Here is a 19,465-nt window from a genome sequence, read left to right on the forward strand (position 1 = left end):
GATAATTTAAGTTTTTTTTCAAAACAAACTGACGTGACACATTATTAAAGAAAATTATATTTCCAAACAGAAGTGTTTAAGCTATCTATAATGCATGTAGTCAAAATCATTCGAAGTGCCACAAAAAATGTGTAAGAATTTATTATAATAAGACAGTATATTGTAATCTTTTTTTGGGCACACTCTAGGCTCATGGTTCAGCTAGGCCTATCATGAATTAGGTCTACTAAAATCATTTTGATATTTGGAACTTGCAAGATTTGCCCTGTAGAAGAAGCAATCTTTGGTAAAATTCTAGTTGATTGACTTCTTGCTATCTCAGATAGGTGTTAGGTTAGTAAAATGAAACTTTCAGGGATGGGTCTACAGGCTAAAGTATGTCCCAGGAAGGTATTTTGAAGTATCAAACTCCACTACTTCTCCCTCTAGAGGGCCCCGACCTTTGACGACATTCAAAAATATGTGTGTAATAAAAGTGAAATCTTGCAAAATAGGCCTTGAATGAAGTACAACAAAATTGTCTTCAGCTTCACAACTTTGTTCAATCCCAATTTATAAAATTTTAAAGATATGCAAATACATTTCCTAAATTCTGAAAAAAACATTGATATGGCTCAGAATTCTACTCAAATTTCAAGAATTACATTTTCAGAACTAAAGGCAGAGAAAAAGCAACTGGTAACTGAAAATTAAGGTAAAATATTGTTTTGTCAAAATTTCAATAGGTATAGACCTGTCATGTTGACGAATTTCAGGGCTTGCTAGAGGGAGAAGGAGTGGAGGTGGGTACTTTAAAATACATTCCCAGGATACACTGTAGCCTGTAGACCCTTCCCTGAAAGTTTCATTTTCCTAACTTAACCTCTTTCTGAGATAGCACAAAAGTCACTCAACTAGAATTTTACCAAAATCTTCTAAAGGAAAAATCATGGTATTTGCCTAGAGAACTAATGGTCAATGTTCCTATTACCTGAACAATTGTTTAGGGTCATGAAACTATTGTTAATAGATACATTTTGACTTTTTGTACATCTTTTCTCTCTTGCAAAACTATGGCAAACTCACTGTTATGGAGTTATTATATATTTGCACATTAAGAGGGGGAGGTAAAGCATAGCATATATTAAATACAGCAATGGTTAGTTTACATATTTAATATATGCTATGCTTTACCCACCCCTCTAATTTGCAAATATATAGTGCAAATTTGTTTCTAAACTATTACAGATTTGCAATTTCAAATATCCAATCAACAAAAATGGAAATGATTGCAATTCTATATGTGTAAATACAAGAATATTGTGGCTGGAATGACTCCATAATGGTGCATTTGCAGTAGTTTTGCAAGAGAGAAAAGATGTTCCAAAATTCAAAATGCATCTATTAACAATAATTTCATGACTCTAAACAATTCTCCAGGTAATAAGAACATTGACCAAAACATTTTGCATGTTGCCCTGCTACAATTTACCTGCTCCCCCTTGACTTGCAAGTATATAGCCAAATTGTATATAGTTGTTTCAACCCCTTCACCTGTAAACAGAATCATCTATGATGAAACAAAAACTTAAAATAAAAAAGCTGTGAGCATCAGAATACATTGAAACACAGGATTTAGGCTATATATTTGCACATTAGAGGGGTTAGAGGTAAATTATAGCAAGATTACATTCAAAATGTGTTAACTAGGCACATTATTTGGTAAATTTTTCACAGTTCATAGCATATTATTGACTATTATTGACAAATAAAGTGAACATACAACTCAATGCCCTTTTTTATGTTATTTATGAATATAATAATTGCTTCTATTGCAAATTCAAATTTATGCACTGTTTGGCATAACCTAAATGACCTAACTATAAATAATTTTGACACTCAGAAAACATAGTATTATATTGTCAAAAACAACCAAAAGTGCATACTTTAATTAAAAATTCAGCATCAAGGAAGAAGAAAACAGCATGAACAGCAAAATAAAGTTTATTTGTCTAACTTAATCATGTAAAATTAGTGCTTGTGGATTATGTAACATTAAAAAAACAGATTTATAATGAAAGAGTAAGTTTGAGACCAGTGTTTTAAGCCTTTTTTATGCCTCATATTTTAATCATTTTCAAGAGCCAAAAAATGATTAAATTTGAATTTGTGATAAGAGTGATTAATATATTCATAAAGGACATAAAAAAAGGCATTGAGTAGTAAGTTCATTTTATTGGTAAGTCAATAATATGAACTGCAAAAAAAAATTACCTATTATTCTGCATTTTATGATGCAAGAATTACCTTAAATTACAGCTTGGAGCAATCTAAGGATTTTTCCTTGTAGAAACTCCAGAGTTGACAATATATGACACATAGTTGAATAGATAAACTTGACTTGTGGTTTGATGTTGCTGATTTGAGTGCTTCCCAATTATAGTTCCATTCTTTTGTTGACCATTTGTTGTCAAGATAGTTCTTAAACAGTTGATAATACATGACACATAGTTGAATAGATACACTTCACTAGTGGTTTTATGTTGCTGATTTGAGTGCTTCCTAATTGTAGTTCTGTTCATTTGTTGTCAAGATTGTTCTTAAAGCTGTCTTTGGTTTGGGCAGCAATGGTATCTGGCAGTAATTTGTTCCAGAGGTTGGCAACACAGTTGGTAAGAAAAAGGGTGCATTGCTGCTGTGAGGAGAAATTCCTGGATAACTGCAATAATGGTAGTGTTATGATAGTGAGGGCTGGGAGGGGTTTTCCCCACTGGAATCTTCAACAATTTTTTAATCCTAGGCAAGCTGCTTTTTGCTATATTGGAAAGTAGTTAGGTTAGAAAAATAAAACTTTCAGGGATGGATCTACAGAGTAAAGTATGGCCTGAAAAGGTTTTTTGAATTGTTTTCTTAACATGTTTCCAGCTTTCCAGTTAGTTATCTGGGCAATTACCTGCATCATAACAAAATGAAAGTAGTATTCTTATGATCCTTATTTCATGTTTCTTTTCAATAGGCTATAGTAGCCTTGGGTACTAACTAACCAACTCTGACAATGCACAGGGCCCTTTCTAGGGTTGGTGGTACCCAGGTTGCTGTATTATGGTCAAGTGACAAACCATGAGGACTAGAGAGTGCTAAAGAGATGGAATTGAAGCCAACTTGGTAATAGTTATCACATGGTAGGTGTGGCTCAAGAACCATTCTCTTGCAATTTAGAGTTGGCACCACTGCACAGCAGCAACTTTGGATTGAGTGTGTGGTATGGTTGGGTATGATAAGTTCCAGCCTACTCCAAGCTGACTCTCTGTTGTCTTCCCAGAGTCTTATGATAGTGAGGGCTGGGAGGGGTTTTCCCACTGGAACCTCCAACAATTGTCTAATTCTAGGCAAGCTGCTCTTTGCTATATTGGAAAGTAGTTAGGTTAGAAAAATAAAACTTTCAGGGATGGATCTACAGAGTAAAGTATGTCCTGGGAAGGTTTTTTGAAGTATCTACATCCACTTTTCTCTCTAGTGGGCTCTGATTTTTGATGATCTTTAAAAATCTTGGTTTTATAAAAGTGAAACCTTGCAAAGTAGATTTTCTGCTTAAATGAAACACACAAGAAAAGAATTTTCAGCTTCACAATTTTGTTCAATCAAAATTTACAAGGTTTCAAAGATTTACAAATATATTTCTCAAATTTAGAACAAACCCACTGATGTGACTTGAAATTTTAATAAAAACAGAAATTGTATTTTCAGAGATAAAACCTTTGGAAAATACCTGAAAATTAAGGTATAATGCTGTTTAGTCTAAATTCCAATAGGTATAGCCTAGTTCTGTCAAGTAGTCAAGTTTCTATGACATAGAGATCAGAAGGGGGTTAACATAGTAGCTTGACAATACCTCCCTGGAGTGTATTTTTTGCAGCTGTGGATTTATTACAGAAAGTTTTATTTTCTTAAACTAACCACTTTCCAAGATGGAAAAAGTAATTTGTCTAGAATTTTACCAAATTAAGCACCTGCATCCTGATTTGAAACATAAAGAAGCAAAGTCCCAGCCATGGAGTCCCCTTGCTGCAGTCCCCCCCTGCCATGTTGTTTTGGGCAGCAGGTAGTTCTCTCCATCCATTGTAAATATCACAATGAAGCTTTTTTTTTTGAAAAAAATAATTATAAAGTAAGAAAAAGTGCTTAGTTGTTTTCCTAGATCATAAAATTGTCTAAATTTATTTGCTTACAGGCTAACTAATGAAGGACAGTTTACCAAAATTCAAAAAATCTCCAGGATTAGTATTTGAGAAAGTGTTCTAAATTCTCAAAAACAGATTCACACTTGATTTTTATCTTGAAGCAAAAGAAATTTTTTGTTTGGTTTCACTTTATTACTCAAATATGCCCTTTTTTTACTTTTGGCATGTCTCCCTCTGAAAGAATTTTGCTTCTTCTTCACTAATGAGGTTAACCTCGTCTTGTTTTCTTTGTTGTATAAACTGGAATGCAAATTGATTGCATCTTTTAGTAGTCTACATTTTATATTAAAGTCCCTATACCCTTCAACTTTTTTTTGAACTCCTTCACACCATTTGTGGATTTTGTGCTTGTTGTTTGGCCACAGATGGCTAGTCAAAAAACAGCTATTTTGCAACCTATCATCCAAGAAAGTAGGATTGAAACAGATTCCTGTACTGTTTATTCTCAGATATATGACCATTAAACATTTGCCTAAAACTTTTTATATGAAAGTCATGTAGTATATATCATCTCAAACCTTTAGAGCTCTTGATAATCTGGTCAGAGGGGTGCCCTCAAAAGGGATGGATAAAGCTTGTACAAAATATTCAAAGGAAGAGGATTTTCCATGGGAGGCAGCAAAGTTTCTAGATCTAAATATGCCTTCATAAGTATGTGTGCATATATTGGATTATTGATGCTTCTTGTGTTGGCTATGTAATTTGTTGCTACAACTAAGCTTGAACTTTGGATCCCATTCTACTAAGCTGAGATCAAACTCCTGCATCACCACAGGACTACTGTTATTCTAAGTTATAAATTTGATCTGTACCTCACTTCTTTTTATTCATATTAGGCTATTGCATCAAATCAAAAATAACAGATAATTGATTTTAAAAAAGCTTGGAAGAAGCATAATTGTTGATCTTATGTGTTAATATTTTCGATGCTATTCCATTTCTTTCTTTTTAGAACACAATTAAGGCGATGCCTGAGTCAAGCTGTACCAGATACTTCAGCAGAGGCTGCTCAGTTTCCTGAAAAAATCCAGAAAATAGTCAATGATATATCACAGCTTACCCTTTTTGAAGTAGCAGAATTGAATAAACTATTAAAAATTACTCTTAATATATCAGATGTCCCTGTTATGGCCTATGGAGGTCCAGCAGCACCAAAAGCTGAAGAGGTAAGGATATGGAAGAAAAGGTCCTGTTTAATTGCTGATATTCTATTTTATTTTTTTGTGCTAACAGAGTCCATACATAGAAAAAGTATCATTTAATTAAAGAATAAATAAAGTCTTCTGCCAAATATTTCGTTAAATCAAGCATAAACCCAAGTATTGAAACAATCTAATGTCTTGAAGACAATGCCTGAATATCTTCGGTTCTGAAGAAACAGTTAAACTTAGTTCTGTACAAGAGAACTCATTGGCCTATTAACCAAGTGGAGAGTTGTTTCTTTCTTCACTGGTGAATTGAGCTGTTACTGTTTATTGTATATTTCTTGAACATATGTACAAACAGAGTGCATAAGAACCTCCAACAACTCTTGTCTTAATGTTAAATCAGACACCTGTTTGAAGAATCTAGAGTCACAGGGATCACTTCCATTCATGATTTTTCATGAATGGTCTTTCGTGAAAACTGGGATCATGTAATGTTTCAGCAGCTGTTTTGATTGTGTAGACAAGAGATTGCAAAACCATTGATTGCAAGCAACTGGCAGCAAAAACACACCTAGTGCAGAAACATCCACTTTGTTTCCATTTTATTTTTTTTTTATTTTCACATTTTGGTTCTTAATTTTTATGGCCTTTGTTTTTAAATGCATCATATTATGAGTTAAGATGTGGAATTTACTTAAATATACCTAACAATGAGTAAAAATATGAATTTGACAAATAAGCACCAATTGACATTAAACAAAACTAGGAAGGTGATAGAGAAAAAAAAAACTTTAGCAAAATTTTCCCACCTGTGACTCTCTTTCACAAAAATGTGGACACGTTAAAGGTAAAGGTTTGACCTGTGTCCCTTAACCTGTTGCTGGCTCAATAGCAGTCAAGAATCCGCCTCGTGTACCTGTGCAATATCTCACTGCAAACTGGTTCTTGTGGACACCACTGGTTCCAGCAAAAAAATTATAATTTTCATGTTGAATGGGAAACTGATTACTTTTTTACCCAGATAAAGGAAAAATTTGCCTGCTTGCTTTGTTATGCAAGTGTATCAATTGAAAAAAAAAAACGTTAAAGTCTTTGTAAAACCTTTCATTCCAGTATTGAAAAGGATTTGGCCCAGAATTCTTCCTTAAGAAGAGAGAAGTTAGCACAATCTAAATCTGAATCAAATTCTTTATAATCTCAAATTTTCAGAGAATCAGACAGTAACAACTTAAGTATCTTTTTGTGTTTCAGAGATCATTGCTGAAAACAAAAAGTCTTACAAAGATCATGAATTAATTGAAGCTATATTTTAGAAGCTGTAGATGTATTGTTTGACAATTTTAAAAACAAAGGTGAGATAATGTCTGGTACTCAATCTATGCAACTGTCTGTAAATACAGTTATGAGAAGAGGTGAACCAATGAGTTGTGATGTAGTTTTACAACTTGAAATTGTCTCAGATTGCTGCAGTTATTTTTCCATGCAACTTGACAAACCAACCAATATGGTTGATACAGCACATTTAGCTATTTTTGTATGAAGGGTTTTTCGTAGCTTCCAAGTAAAAGAAGAGCTTTAAGAATTTAAAGACACAATGGAGGTCAGGACATATGCTCTTAAAAAAAATCAAAAAAATCATCAATTCTGAAATTATGGGCTTGGCAGCCAATGCAGCTTCTGCCATAGTAGATGGCAATAAAGGATTCATTACCTTGTTTCTTAAGGGTAACAGCTTTCAAAAAATTCTTTCTTACCCCTGCATAACACACCAGTAGTTATTGTGCAGCAAAGTTTTGAGTGTCAGCAATTTGATGAAAATAGTTATTAAAGTTGTACATATAGCAAGATCTTATACACTCTAGGGATGTTTGTTCAGGACTCGGGATTTTTTGAAAGTATTAGGTGAATCACTCCCTGAGATAAACATACTGCTTGGCTGTAAGATTCTACCTTCTTGTAGATATAACAGAAACTCTAAATACTCGTAAATTTTTTCTTCAAGGCAAAGTTGTAGAACCATTTCAAATGTTGTCCCATTCACAAAAAGCTCAAGCATTTGGGGAAAAATCTCACCCAGGGTGATTATAAACACTTTTCTTGTTTGAAGCAGATCCTTGACAAGAAGTACATTCACAGCTCCATTCCAACGTTTTAACAAAGATCATATTGGTATTTTTCAAGCCTGAAAAATCAACACATTCAAGACTTCAAAAATATTTTGATTTAAGCACCAGTTCATCTCATCTTTTGTAGAGATTGATGCTACAGAATTCCCCACATGTGTCATGCAACATTTTGAAAAAGACAAGCTTAGCAGCGAAGATGGAAGTGATCGATAAGCGATTTTCCATTACAGTTACTCGTTTCAAGCAATGTAAATATTTGACCTTTGTTCCTAAGCAAAAATATTCAATTCTTGTTCAGGTTGTTTCGTGATGGAAGACAATATTCAACTCAAGATAACTCTGTGAGATTTTATTTTCTTGAATGAAATTCGTTGAAAATAGTTACAGGATCTGGTTAACTGGCAAATACTTGGACAACCGCATTCGAATGGTTGCAACATATAACCCTAACGTTAATAAAATTGATGATGACAGAAAAGGTACCACCCCACAGATCAAACTATGTTTTGCTTATTCAAAATATTTTTGTTAATTTGTTTAGATAAGTTAGAAGTTTATATTTAAGGGTAATAATTTACAATATAATTTAAACAAGATACATTATTTTTTTACTTTTTTGGGTCGCACAGACTAAACTTCATGAGCTGTAAACTCGTTCAATCCCTTAAAATTTTGCCAAACACGGGTATAGACTGTTTAGCTGTTGTAGACAATGCCAAAAAACGGAGTTCAAGTAATTTTATTGTAAGAAGGCTTTGTAGTTTACTGTCTGATTAGGAGCAATATTCTTCTAAATTGGTCGAAATTTCATTTTGGCTATATTTTTTGTGGGCACATCCAAGGAGCTAAACTATGCCCTTTATCCTTTCTAATTGTTTTAAGAGTTTATTGTTGGCATAGCTGTAAGGTTGTAGATGACATGAGCATTTTAAGTTCAAACCAATATTTTTACTCTTTCTCTGGAAATTATTATTGGCTTCTTACCAGGGTTGTTACTTGCCAAACTATTTGGGGAGGGTTAGCAAGAGATTTTACCGAATGTCTGTTCATTTTCACTGCCTATTTTGTCAAAAATTAGTGTAATGTCCGTTTCAAACTCAATACGTAAAATCACTACACGAGTCGGTAAAACTGCTGCATTTACCAACCGAGATTGAGGGGGTATGTCCCCCTCCCCCCATACGTGACGTCCCTGCTACTTACTCAATACATTGAAGTATAGCCTATGAAATATAGACAAATTGAAGGTATTTTAAATAACAGGAAGGCGTTCTTTTTGTCATTTTCTTTCTTTTAGCTACCAGCTCTTTAATAAAATCCTTTTCTAAGCTTAAATTATTTAGTATTCCCATGGTTGCTCAAGAACTACTTATTTCTCCTAAGGTCAGTCTGCTCCTGATAACGTCAGAAATTCCCATCTCACTAAAAACTTGATATCTACAATTGCAGATATTAAAAAAAGGGTTTCTTAAAGTATTCTTGGGTCTTTCTTATCTACTTTTTAGAATGGTTTTAATTAGCTTCAATTAGTTTTAATTAGGTTTCAATTAGTTTTAATTAGCTTCTCTGACTTCCTGGGAAATTTGACGCCATTAACTTTGGATGGAAATATCTGCAGTCTGATGTCCTCTGTCACATTCTCTAAGCTGACATTAGCTCAATAAATCTTCAATGAACTTTGGGTTCGTTTACTTTAATGAAAATCCTTTTTTCTTAGGTTTTGTAATTGAAAAGGCATTATTTGACACTTTTGTTGGATATGACATTTATTTCCACTCACCCTAATCTGAAAATATGGGACTAATCAGCTAAATCCATTACCTGGCATTCCAATAATTTTTCAGTGGGTCACGGGTCTGCTTTTTTTCCTTTTATTGTTTTCAGGAATAGGTAGAGACAAAAGTTTTTGATATTAACATTATCTATTTCGTGTTTCACAGGTCTAAAACAAAAAGACCTTATTTAAACATCTAGCCAATATTTACAGTAAGGACAGTCATTTTCAATACTTTTTCTCCCGTGTAAAATTTGTGTCTTTACCTCCAGTCATTTAGAATTATTATTGCTCCCGTGTTGAGTTAGCCTATTTGAAAATTTTTTTCTTTTTTTTTATAGGAGGAAGAGGTGCCAGCAGCTCAAGTGCAGACAGCTTTTACTGTCAAATTGATGAAATATGATGATAGCAAAAAAGTGGCACTAATCAAGGAGATGAAAAACTTAGTTGAAGGCATGAATTTAGTCCAGGTGCGATTTGAACACTATTGATTGTTTTTTTAATTTAGTAGAAGTACGCTTTTGTAGTTTGAAGATCTATTTCTAACTTCTATTGAGTGGAATGTGTTATTGGTCATTGTTGAAGAGATTTTTTTACCTGTTTTTTTATATTGTAAACTCATTTTCCGAATGAATTATTTCTATATTTTACAATTTTTTAGGAACAAAATTATACATCGTTAGGCTAACCTTCGTCTTTAAATTAGCAGATAAACCAATGATTGCGGTATTGCATTTGTGTAGCCAAACACAGTTTAGTGTTAAGTTCAGTTAGACTAACCTTAAAAGGAATGCCCTCAATAGTATCTTTCACTGCTATTTAAGCACTAAAGATTATATTTAATCTATTCTGAGTCCAGTTTATAAGAGTTTGTAGAACTCTGAGGTCTGTACAAAGTTAAATAACATTGAAACCAGAAATATTGACTATTTGGGAATGGTATCCATTATTCCACTGCTTTTGGTCTCCTGCAATCTACAGCAATGCTCTGCTATAAAATCCACTGGGCCTTCAAGAATCCATATTCCACAGTATGGATCCAGTGTTGCGGTTGTATATAATCACCACTATTTTCGTGCTGAATTGTCATCAGCACACTGAAACATCTAAATAAATCAACGAAATACAAGTCAATGTTTAAAAAATATGATAAAAAGCAAATGAATATAAACGTTTAGTAATAAATATAAAATTTAGTCCAGATAAGTAATTTTGGTGTATTGGTACATACAGATCCTAAGATGGAGGGGGGGGGGGGTATGGAAAACGGCTTCTTTTGTTGTGTGTAGTACAGTTTTCAAATTTTTTCTGAGAGATGGCTGTTTTAATCAACTCTAGGAAAGATAAATCCCCCTTCCTTATTCCCTCTATCTCTTTAGGATCGATAGTTTCTACGTTTGGCATATTCAGTGACTTTTAATGACGTTTTGACGTCCTTCATTCTAGATAAAATATTATCCAAAATACAAGTTTTATTTTTGTAAAAATATTTTTTTTTATTGAAAAGAATTTTTTCTATGGGTTTGGATCAGGGATTTATGTTTTGAACTTTCTTGTTTTCATTCAACAGCGTGTGGTTTTTGGTCTAAATTTGCCAGATGACGAATTGTTTTGGTTTAATCTTGACCTTTGAACAAGATTTTTTTGGAAAAGTCTGAAAAGACTCATTTTTAATTCTACGTCTACTAGTCATTTTTTTTCAACCAATGCTTAAAATTTAAAGAGTAAGGGGGAAACAACGTTCCAAAAATCCCCCCCCCCCCCCACTATATTTTCACTTGAAGTAATATTTATTAAACGCAAGTTACAAGTATGGCTGTGGTGAGCTAAACCGGCCCGTAGATCCCGTCAGTATAGCACTCTAAATGCCTTAATAAGGCATAGGACCTTACAAGGGTACTACAATCAAAACCAACTTGCCGGAATTTTTTCTCCTTGGTAATGTCCGTAACCATAATCGAGGACAAAGGCTTCAAATTTTTAACATGATCATGTGATAAGCTTAATATCTGTCCTTTTCAGGGGTTACTTACGCTGGAGCAAAGCTATGGAATAACTTGGGGCTGCTGTAATCCAACAAATTCTTTTTTTTTGGGGGGGGGGGGTGGTGTACATAAGAGTTTTAGATAAGATTTAATCGTTATTTAATTCGCATTGATCGTAACATGTGATCGTGCTGAACCGATTGTTTTAGCGATATTGGAAGAAAGCTCATTAAAAAGAAAGTTACACGTTCTACTGACTTTTTAAATAATAAAAGAAGATGAGACAAAGTAGCAGTATCTGCCATTTTGTAGTGTAAAGCAACAATTTTATTCCAAAGGGTGCCAAAAAGCCATTGAACCCGAATTCTCAAATAACAAATGCACTTTAATACATGGAAAAACTGTATGTTGAATATCCCAGTTTCAGAGACAGCACTACCTCACGCTGGCACATTCACATCAGAAACCGATCTATACTTCATCTTGATTCAGAGGAATACTTTTTGATCTTAGCCTTTCCTAATGATGCTGAGGGTTTATACCACCCCTCCCGTTGCGACAATATTTTTCTATGTAGGATAAAAGGTTACATTGACCTGTCTACTGGCAACGAGGGGAAAAGTGAGGATGGGTGTGCATCTCGGGCGTCACCAAGAAATTTCTGGGGGTGGGTTTAATATCTTCTTGTTTCATGGGGAGGTATTGCCCCCCCCTAAAAGTGTACTTATTGTATGGTAGTGCTGCAGAGATTTTTGCATTTGTTATCTTGTTTTGACCCCCCCTCCATCTTTTTAATATCTATTCTAACTGTTTATTTATATTTTTTTTTCTTTTTTGTTATTGGGCCTTGAGTTATTGGGCAATTAGAATTATTGTCTATGCAAATTTTCCGTTCCAATTTAGATCTCATTCTTATTATACATGTTTATGCATATACAAAATTGGCTTCATAATGTTTACGGTTAGTTATTGGGGGGCTGTATCCAACTAATGTTTTTAGTAATTTGTGTTCTTTTTTTTAAGTTTCATAAAGAAACCGGATCTTAAACTAAGATTTTGATTCAACAGTAATTTGTAGATACATGTTGGAAAGACACCTGGGAAAACTGTGAAATGATTAGATATAAATTAAATAATAGAATAAATATATGTCAGATGCATCACTCAGCTACATAGATGCTTCAATCTTCTTTATTTCTGACTCTGTAAACTTCTTTTTTTGTGACTGTCACATGAGCGTTTGCTAAATATGTATTTTGCTTGAGTTCAACATCCCTCTCAACATTCCCTGAAACCTCAACCTAATATCCTACCTGTTCTTAAGATATTTCACACATTCCTAGGTTGTCAAATGTGCGCAAATATTTGCAAATAGTGTATTTTGATTTATTTCAGCATTCCCCTCAACACGCTCTAAAATTGTGTCCAAATACCCTTGGTGCTGGCCTCAGGCACCACCAAGCTGCCTGAGGCCGACATAGCTACACACCTTCCTTCTGAATCCCAATCTATTTAAAGTTTCCCTCTATACACCCTCTCAAGAAGTTCCCATTTTCCCTAAATATATCCTTAGGACATTCTCCCAACCCATTCGGGGAGGACTTGATTTTCATTGGCCGTGGACGGTTGGCCGACAAGGACTATCTTTGGCAATATGTCATCCTTCATCCACAGAAGTTGTCCTAGTCATCTCAACCTTTTCCTCATTGTAGCTCTAGAAAGGAGAATTAAACCACATTATTTTTGTACATCTTACTGTTTGAAATACGGTTGATCAGTCGAGTACCCAGAACAACCCATAGGCAATTTCTCTGGAAAACATCTAGCAAATCCTCCAATATTCTAATCTTGGTTCGCAAAATTATCTTCCTAGTCTTTGAATTTAGTTCAACACCCCTCAACGTTCGCTGAAGTTTCACCTTAGCACCCTTAGCCTTTTTGGATCCACCTGGGATAAACAAATTCCCTCTTTTTACGATAATAAATCCAATATGTAAACAATGGGCAAATTAGGGAATTTTCAACCTTCGCCTATGGGGCTGTTGGGGGTCATATCATTCCTGGAGGGCACTTTTTTTTATGAAATGCCTATCTCAAAGTTTTGATAGGATGTCTTTGTTAAGAAGAAAGGGCTGTGAAAAGGGTGGGGGGACTGCCCTCTGATCACTTTTAACACTTAGAAATAATACTAGTACTTTTGATTTCCAGTCAAATGATCCACATTCAAAGTTTCTACAACCAAACCTTCCATACGAAGTGGCTCTGGAAAAAACAACAACAATACATTGAAGCCTTATTGCTGTTTAGTATAGGCAATGTTGTAGTGCCACCTCTGACAAAATGGTGATAAGTGAAACACGAATATCCCTTGAAAGTTCAGCGCTAAATTTGAAATATAATAATCTCATGCAAAATTTCATTATTTACTTCAACATTGGGAGTCAAAACTTGATTTTGAAAGCCTCAAAAATATACTGAAATTTCTGTAATCAAATGTAAAGACTTTTTAAGGTATTATACGAGTTACAAGGTTCAGTTGTAACTTTTCTCCCTTTTCAAGGTGTCACCTTTTCATTTAAAAAAGTAAAAAACAGCACAACTACCCCTCCCCCCTCTTTGATTTTGAAATATACATTTTACACTTTCATGAATTGGTGTCGACGGCTAAAATCAAAGATAATAAAGCATAGGTCAAATAAAATACATTTTTTACATATTCTTATGCACTCACCTTCGTAAAAAAAAGGTTACGTACGTATAGAGACAAATACGAAAATTAATTTACAGTGACTGAAAAGGTTTACGTGTTTCCACGCTTCTTATCACCCTTCCATCAACTCTATCTGGTATCAAGGCGTTGAAATAAATTTTCCAGCTTTGACAAATTTCTTTCAACCTACTAGCTAGCAGCTAAATCATTTTCATCCAAGGCCAAGTAGAAACTCCTTGCTTTTGTTTATGTGCTAAAGTGCAAGCCTATTATAATTTAATATCTATTCGGCTGTTACTCAAATATCGACAAAATAGTATAAGTACTTCTCAAAGGCAAACTAAAAAAATGGTGAACATGGGCGGATTAAAAATTAATTTTGACAACCCTGTCCCCTTGACGATTTTGAGGCTACTGCTGCTTTGCTGAGAACAAGGCTTCACTCGCGGAGCATGCTACTCTTAATCCTATAGATCTGTCTTGCTTCTCGATAATTTTTTTCTGTTGTATGTGCTTACTACCCATACAACTCGTATAGAAAATATCTTCTTACTAGGGCTAGTAGTGTATAATTAAGTAATTGAGGATAAACCTAATCTTACTTAACAATATATATATATATATATATATATATATATATATATATATATATATATATATATATATATATATATATGTAAAATTAAGAATTAGCTTAAGTACTTTATCTTCTCATAGAGACTAAGTATTTGGATTTTTAATTTTATAAGTTATGAATTTTAATTATCACTGGTATGAGGCCAGTCACGTCGTCTGTAATCCTACCGTAAAATAGCTATTTTTAAAGAAATTTGAGCTTGGAAAATCAATTTTGTTAACTTTACCGCTCTTCAACGGTAATGAGTCTTGTTTTTTGTACCAATAATAATTGTAGCTATTCAAAATTAGAGGGGATGAGAGGTAAGTCGTTTTCTTGTCCCTGTGTTGCTAGTGAACTAGTTCATAATTGATTAATATATAGTATGTCATGAAAGTGGTCAAAACGTCCATTGATACGAGCTCCGAGTAAATTATTGTTGATTTCTAGCGAACATATTTTGAAACAAAACAACTTAAATCAAAGAGTGAGCAGTTGCTTTATTATATTATCTTATTTTCATTATTTTATGAAGACAATAAAATTAGAATTTTTTTTTCAAATTTCTAGCCGATTTTGAAACAAGAAAAATAGTTTTTAGTTCTGTCTCCAACCTCTGGCTTCAAAGGTTAAACAGGGATTCTGGCTTGTTCCTTCCATCTAAATCCTCCTCCGTCGGAAAACCCTTCCCTTTCGACAATTCTCTCTAAAATTTTCATCAAATGTAAAATTGAACAGCCAAAGGGAAATTTTATTGAGTAAAAAAAAAATAACGAATGAAAGCGTATAATTGTAGAGAAATTATTATGAAGGAGGGGCGGTGGGTCATTGTTTAGACAAGGGAAGGGGGAAGGGGAGATGCCTCAAAGAGTGCCTTTTAATGTCATAACATCCTTCATTGACGTTTCTGATAAATATATGATTAGTTCTAGGGAAGAGGGAGGGGGATTGAAATTGATATCTAATCCCTCGTGTTTTCCGGGAATATTTCTTATTTACGCCTTTATTATGAAAGTAAAGAGTAGCATTAAACCCTAAACTTGCAGACTTGGTTCTTATAGGAGGGAGCTGTTCCCTCATTAACTCCCCTTAGGTGGTAGAAAATTTGGTGTAAGCTCATCCGATTGGAAATGAAGAGTTTGTTTGTACATTTAAAGTAAAAAATGATTGGAGAGCAAAGCAGCCCCCATCATAGAAGCTTTTTTGATATCTTCATATACGCCGTGCATCTCAAGAAGTGAAGTTAGGTTAAACCCAATAAAATATTCCTAAGTATGATGAAAATATAATACTTTGGAAACAAATTTTGGTCATATAATTGCGCATTAAAGGGGATGGGGTAAAGTACAGCGGCTCTGCATGCATAATATATTAGCTACAATTATGCTGTTATTATGAAGTAAGAATTGTTTTCTGACTTTACATTATCTAAATACATTACCCTCAATCCCCCCCCCCCGAATGTGCAAATATGTAGCCCAAACTATATCCAATCTGTTCTGTCAATTCTCTTTGTCTTTTCTTCCGCTAATTTGAAAGAAACTAGCGAAAGAAACCAGTTTAGTGTCCAGTTTACCTGAGATGCAGGGGGTATATCGGGCAAGTATTTTAATGAATAAAGAATAATTACTCACTTTTTAGCATTTATCTTTTTTATATCTGTTTTGTTTATACTTTATTTTCTTTTACCATCTGACTCGTTTAATCTTTGAATGCTGCCAAAAAGCATTTTAAACTGCAATTTAGTTTTCTCTTTCAATATTATTTAAATACAAAGAGAGACATTAAAAAAGTTTAGGAGAAATATACTAGCAATAAGTTTTTTGTTATTTTTCTTCCAGGCTAAGAAGTTTGTGGAAAGTGCTCCAGCTGTTGTCAAAGCAGATTTAAGCAAGGAGGAAGCTGAGAAACTAAAAGATGCCCTCGCTGCTGCTGGTGCTGTATGTGAAATCTCTTAGAATTTGAATCAAACTGATTTTTTTACATGTTGAATTAAATAGCTAAAACACTTTATATTCATACCTTTTCTTAGTTTATCATTTAGTATTTGGAAGCAGAAAAGGAGTGTTTTTGTTTTGATTGTTGCTGTATGTTTTATTGGGTTCCACATTTGGTGTATATTTAGGACTAACTTGACCCTATTGTTCCTACTGTCAACCCAGCACACTCTTAAACAGTCCTTTTTGATACCCACACCACTCTGTTCAAAACTTCCGCTTTGGTCACCTCTCAAAGCTCCCAAAAAATATGATTTGTTTTGTATTCTCTTCATAAACTAATCTCCATTTTGTGTCTTTTTCTTAATCCTCTCTTTAAACGCTACTTTTATAAAAAAGAGGGACAGTATTGGTACCTTATTAAAATGTTTGACACCTTAAATTATCCTCAAAAAATTTCTAAAAGAAAACAAAAATATATACTATCTTTATAAGCGAGCAATAATTGCGTATGCATTTGTGTATGTTCTCGAAAAAGGCTCCATTTTTTTTCAGAAAAATCGATATATTAGGATATTTTCGCATAAAAAAAAACGATCTAGATAGGTCAGAAGTCTGAGAAAATTCGTTAAAAGCTTTAACTCTGGTCTTTGCAAATGACGTCATGTACTATGTTGGTACATTATATAAGCATTTCTTGTGACATCATGTAATCATTTTCTTATATGATTTCATGCATTGCATAAACAAGATTGTTGAGTTTCCAAAGATCAATTATTTATATAACATAATATTTGTTGGAAGGGCCAAAAAAGGAAAATTTGCAGTTGCACTTACTATAAATGCTGATTCTTTGGAACCAACACCTGAACTATCAAACGTGATGAGAGGTGAAAATCGACAATCTGGACCATCAATTGCGACAACACTAATATAGGCAGCTAAAGCAAAGGCCATTGCTAAATTGTCTGAAGCAATCAAAGTCCAAAAACATATCGAAAATGAAGAGCAAAGATACGGGCGGTTAGGAGATATGCGAAAACGACAATGAGAGCGTGACAAAATGAAATGAAGAGTAAAGAAACACGGTGTTAGAAGACGTGCGACACCGAGCAAGTGAGCAAGTCAAAAATGGAAGTGAGGAGCTAATTCGCACGTGGTTAGAAGAAAAGCGACGGAGTGTCAAAAATGAAAATGAAGAGCATAGCCACTCACGGTTATAAGACATGTGACTCCGAGCATGTGAACAAGTCAAAATGAAAATTAAGAGTAAATACACACGTGGTTAGAAGAACTGCAGGGGTGCGTCAAAAATGAAAATGAAGAGCAGACACACGCGGTTAGAAGACGAGCGACACCAAGCATTTGAGCAAGTCGAAAATGGAAAGCAAAGACACGCGCGGCTAGAAGACATGAGAAACCAAACATGTGAGTGAGTCAATGAAAATGAACCTGGACAGCAAGAATCAAAGGATAGGATACGGCATTAGACTTTACAGTCCGTACCGGCGGTGCTGATCTCCGTTTCTTGGCCCTTCAGCCAGGAAGTGCAATGGGGGGTTGGGGGCCAGCCATCCTGTGCTTTCGCACACCCTTCCTGTTTACCTTCCCCAGATTTCTCCAGGTACCCATTTAGAGCTGGGTCGACTCTGGTTAAGCTTACAGAGTCTCGTCACTGACCCCCGTCCCAAACTGAGGAATTGGGCACACCGGGATTCGAACCCGCGTCCTCTCAGACATGGGATCCCGAATCCAGCGAACCAACCCACTCGGCCAGGCTCTCAAGAATCAAAACGCGTCAAAATTAAAAATGATAGCGATGATGATTGGGTTTGAGATTTTGATATGGATAAGATCGTCAATGCCTACCCTACTTTTGTTAAAAAAGCGAAGGCTCGGCGATACGTATTTCATAATGACGAAAGACAAGCCGAGGTAAAACAAAATAAACAAATTGAAAAGGATAGCGATGACTATCAGGTTTTGTTTTTTGACGTGGATAAGGTCATCAATGCCTACCATACCTTTGAAAATCAAAAACCTGGACTAGATAAATCGTTGGAAGAAAAAGAAGTTGTTTTCACACCAGCTGAACGATTAAAAGAAGCAAAGGTTCGGCTATAAGTCTTTCATAATGACAAAAGACAAGCCGAGGCAAAAGTTAAAGGTCCAATAAAAAACAAATGTAATTTTACAAAGGCACTACTTCTAATATAAGGTCCATTTGGACGTCATGATATCAGGATATCAAGAAAAAGCCATATCTTACTTAAAATGACTTGAAATTACTGCTTTGGTCACCTCTTAGGTCAATCCCTTAAGAGATTTATCGTAAGTGTATTGGTGGCTATATCTTCATCATTATTGTCTGCTCCCATCAAGGGATTAAGTGAAAACATGTTTATTTTACTTACCAGTGACAGATCAGTGGGTAGGCTTTATATAAGGAGTAACTAATGGGAAAAGGTTTCGTTGTGGTAAATTATTCTTTCTGATCCATTTATAAAAGAATAAAATGGTTCTTTTGGGATATAATGCGCTTGAAAAATTTTAATATACCATTATATACTAATAACTTTTTTTCTCTTTAAATTCTCATTAGCAGAAGTTTATTTTTTTGAAATCTATCATTTGCACCAATGAACTTGGCATTTCTATTATTAGAACAGATTCGCTCCTTCATATAGGATCAAAAAGAAATAGAGTTAGCCTTAAACTTTACTGAAGGAAGGAGAATGTGACTTAGATGAAAGATGAATTTCTTTGTTGTATTCTTTTATTGCTTCATTGTTGTCAAACGTACGAAAAACTTCCAAACCTTACGAAAAATATGGTTCAATATCACTTTCTATGCCTATAATGAGGGAAAGGTTGAAATAGCTTGGAAAGGTTCTGATGATGAAGGATGACAGATTGCAAAAAATTGTCCCTGTCTGCCAAGCAAAAAGC

The 19,465-nt window shown here is 34.4% G+C and overlaps 1 protein-coding gene across 1 annotated transcript; it reads left to right on the forward strand.

The window, feature by feature from the left end:
• LOC136027894 (large ribosomal subunit protein bL12m-like) lies at positions 1-16,592 on the forward strand. The gene is made up of 4 exons (XM_065705326.1): positions 1-131; positions 5,173-5,386; positions 9,610-9,738; positions 16,421-16,592. The coding sequence occupies exons 1-4, from the start codon at positions 91-93 to the stop codon at positions 16,535-16,537; spliced, it is 501 nt and encodes a 166-aa protein (XP_065561398.1). The 5' UTR covers positions 1-90; the 3' UTR covers positions 16,538-16,592.
• Positions 16,593-19,465: the final 2,873 nt, after the last annotated feature.

This window comes from Artemia franciscana, chromosome 1 (genome assembly GCF_032884065.1).
Source record: "Artemia franciscana chromosome 1, ASM3288406v1, whole genome shotgun sequence".
Taxonomy (NCBI): Eukaryota; Metazoa; Arthropoda; class Branchiopoda; order Anostraca; family Artemiidae; genus Artemia; species Artemia franciscana.

Coding starts and splice junctions, on each gene's coding strand:
- LOC136027894 (XM_065705326.1), top strand. CDS start 91: ATGCATGTAGTCAAAATCATTCGAAGTGCCACAAAAAATGT. Junction 132..5,172: donor CGAAGTGCCACAAAAAATGT/GTAAGAATTTAT, acceptor CTTTCTTTTTAG/AACACAATTAAGGCGATGCC. Junction 5,387..9,609: donor CAGCACCAAAAGCTGAAGAG/GTAAGGATATGG, acceptor TTTTTTTTATAG/GAGGAAGAGGTGCCAGCAGC.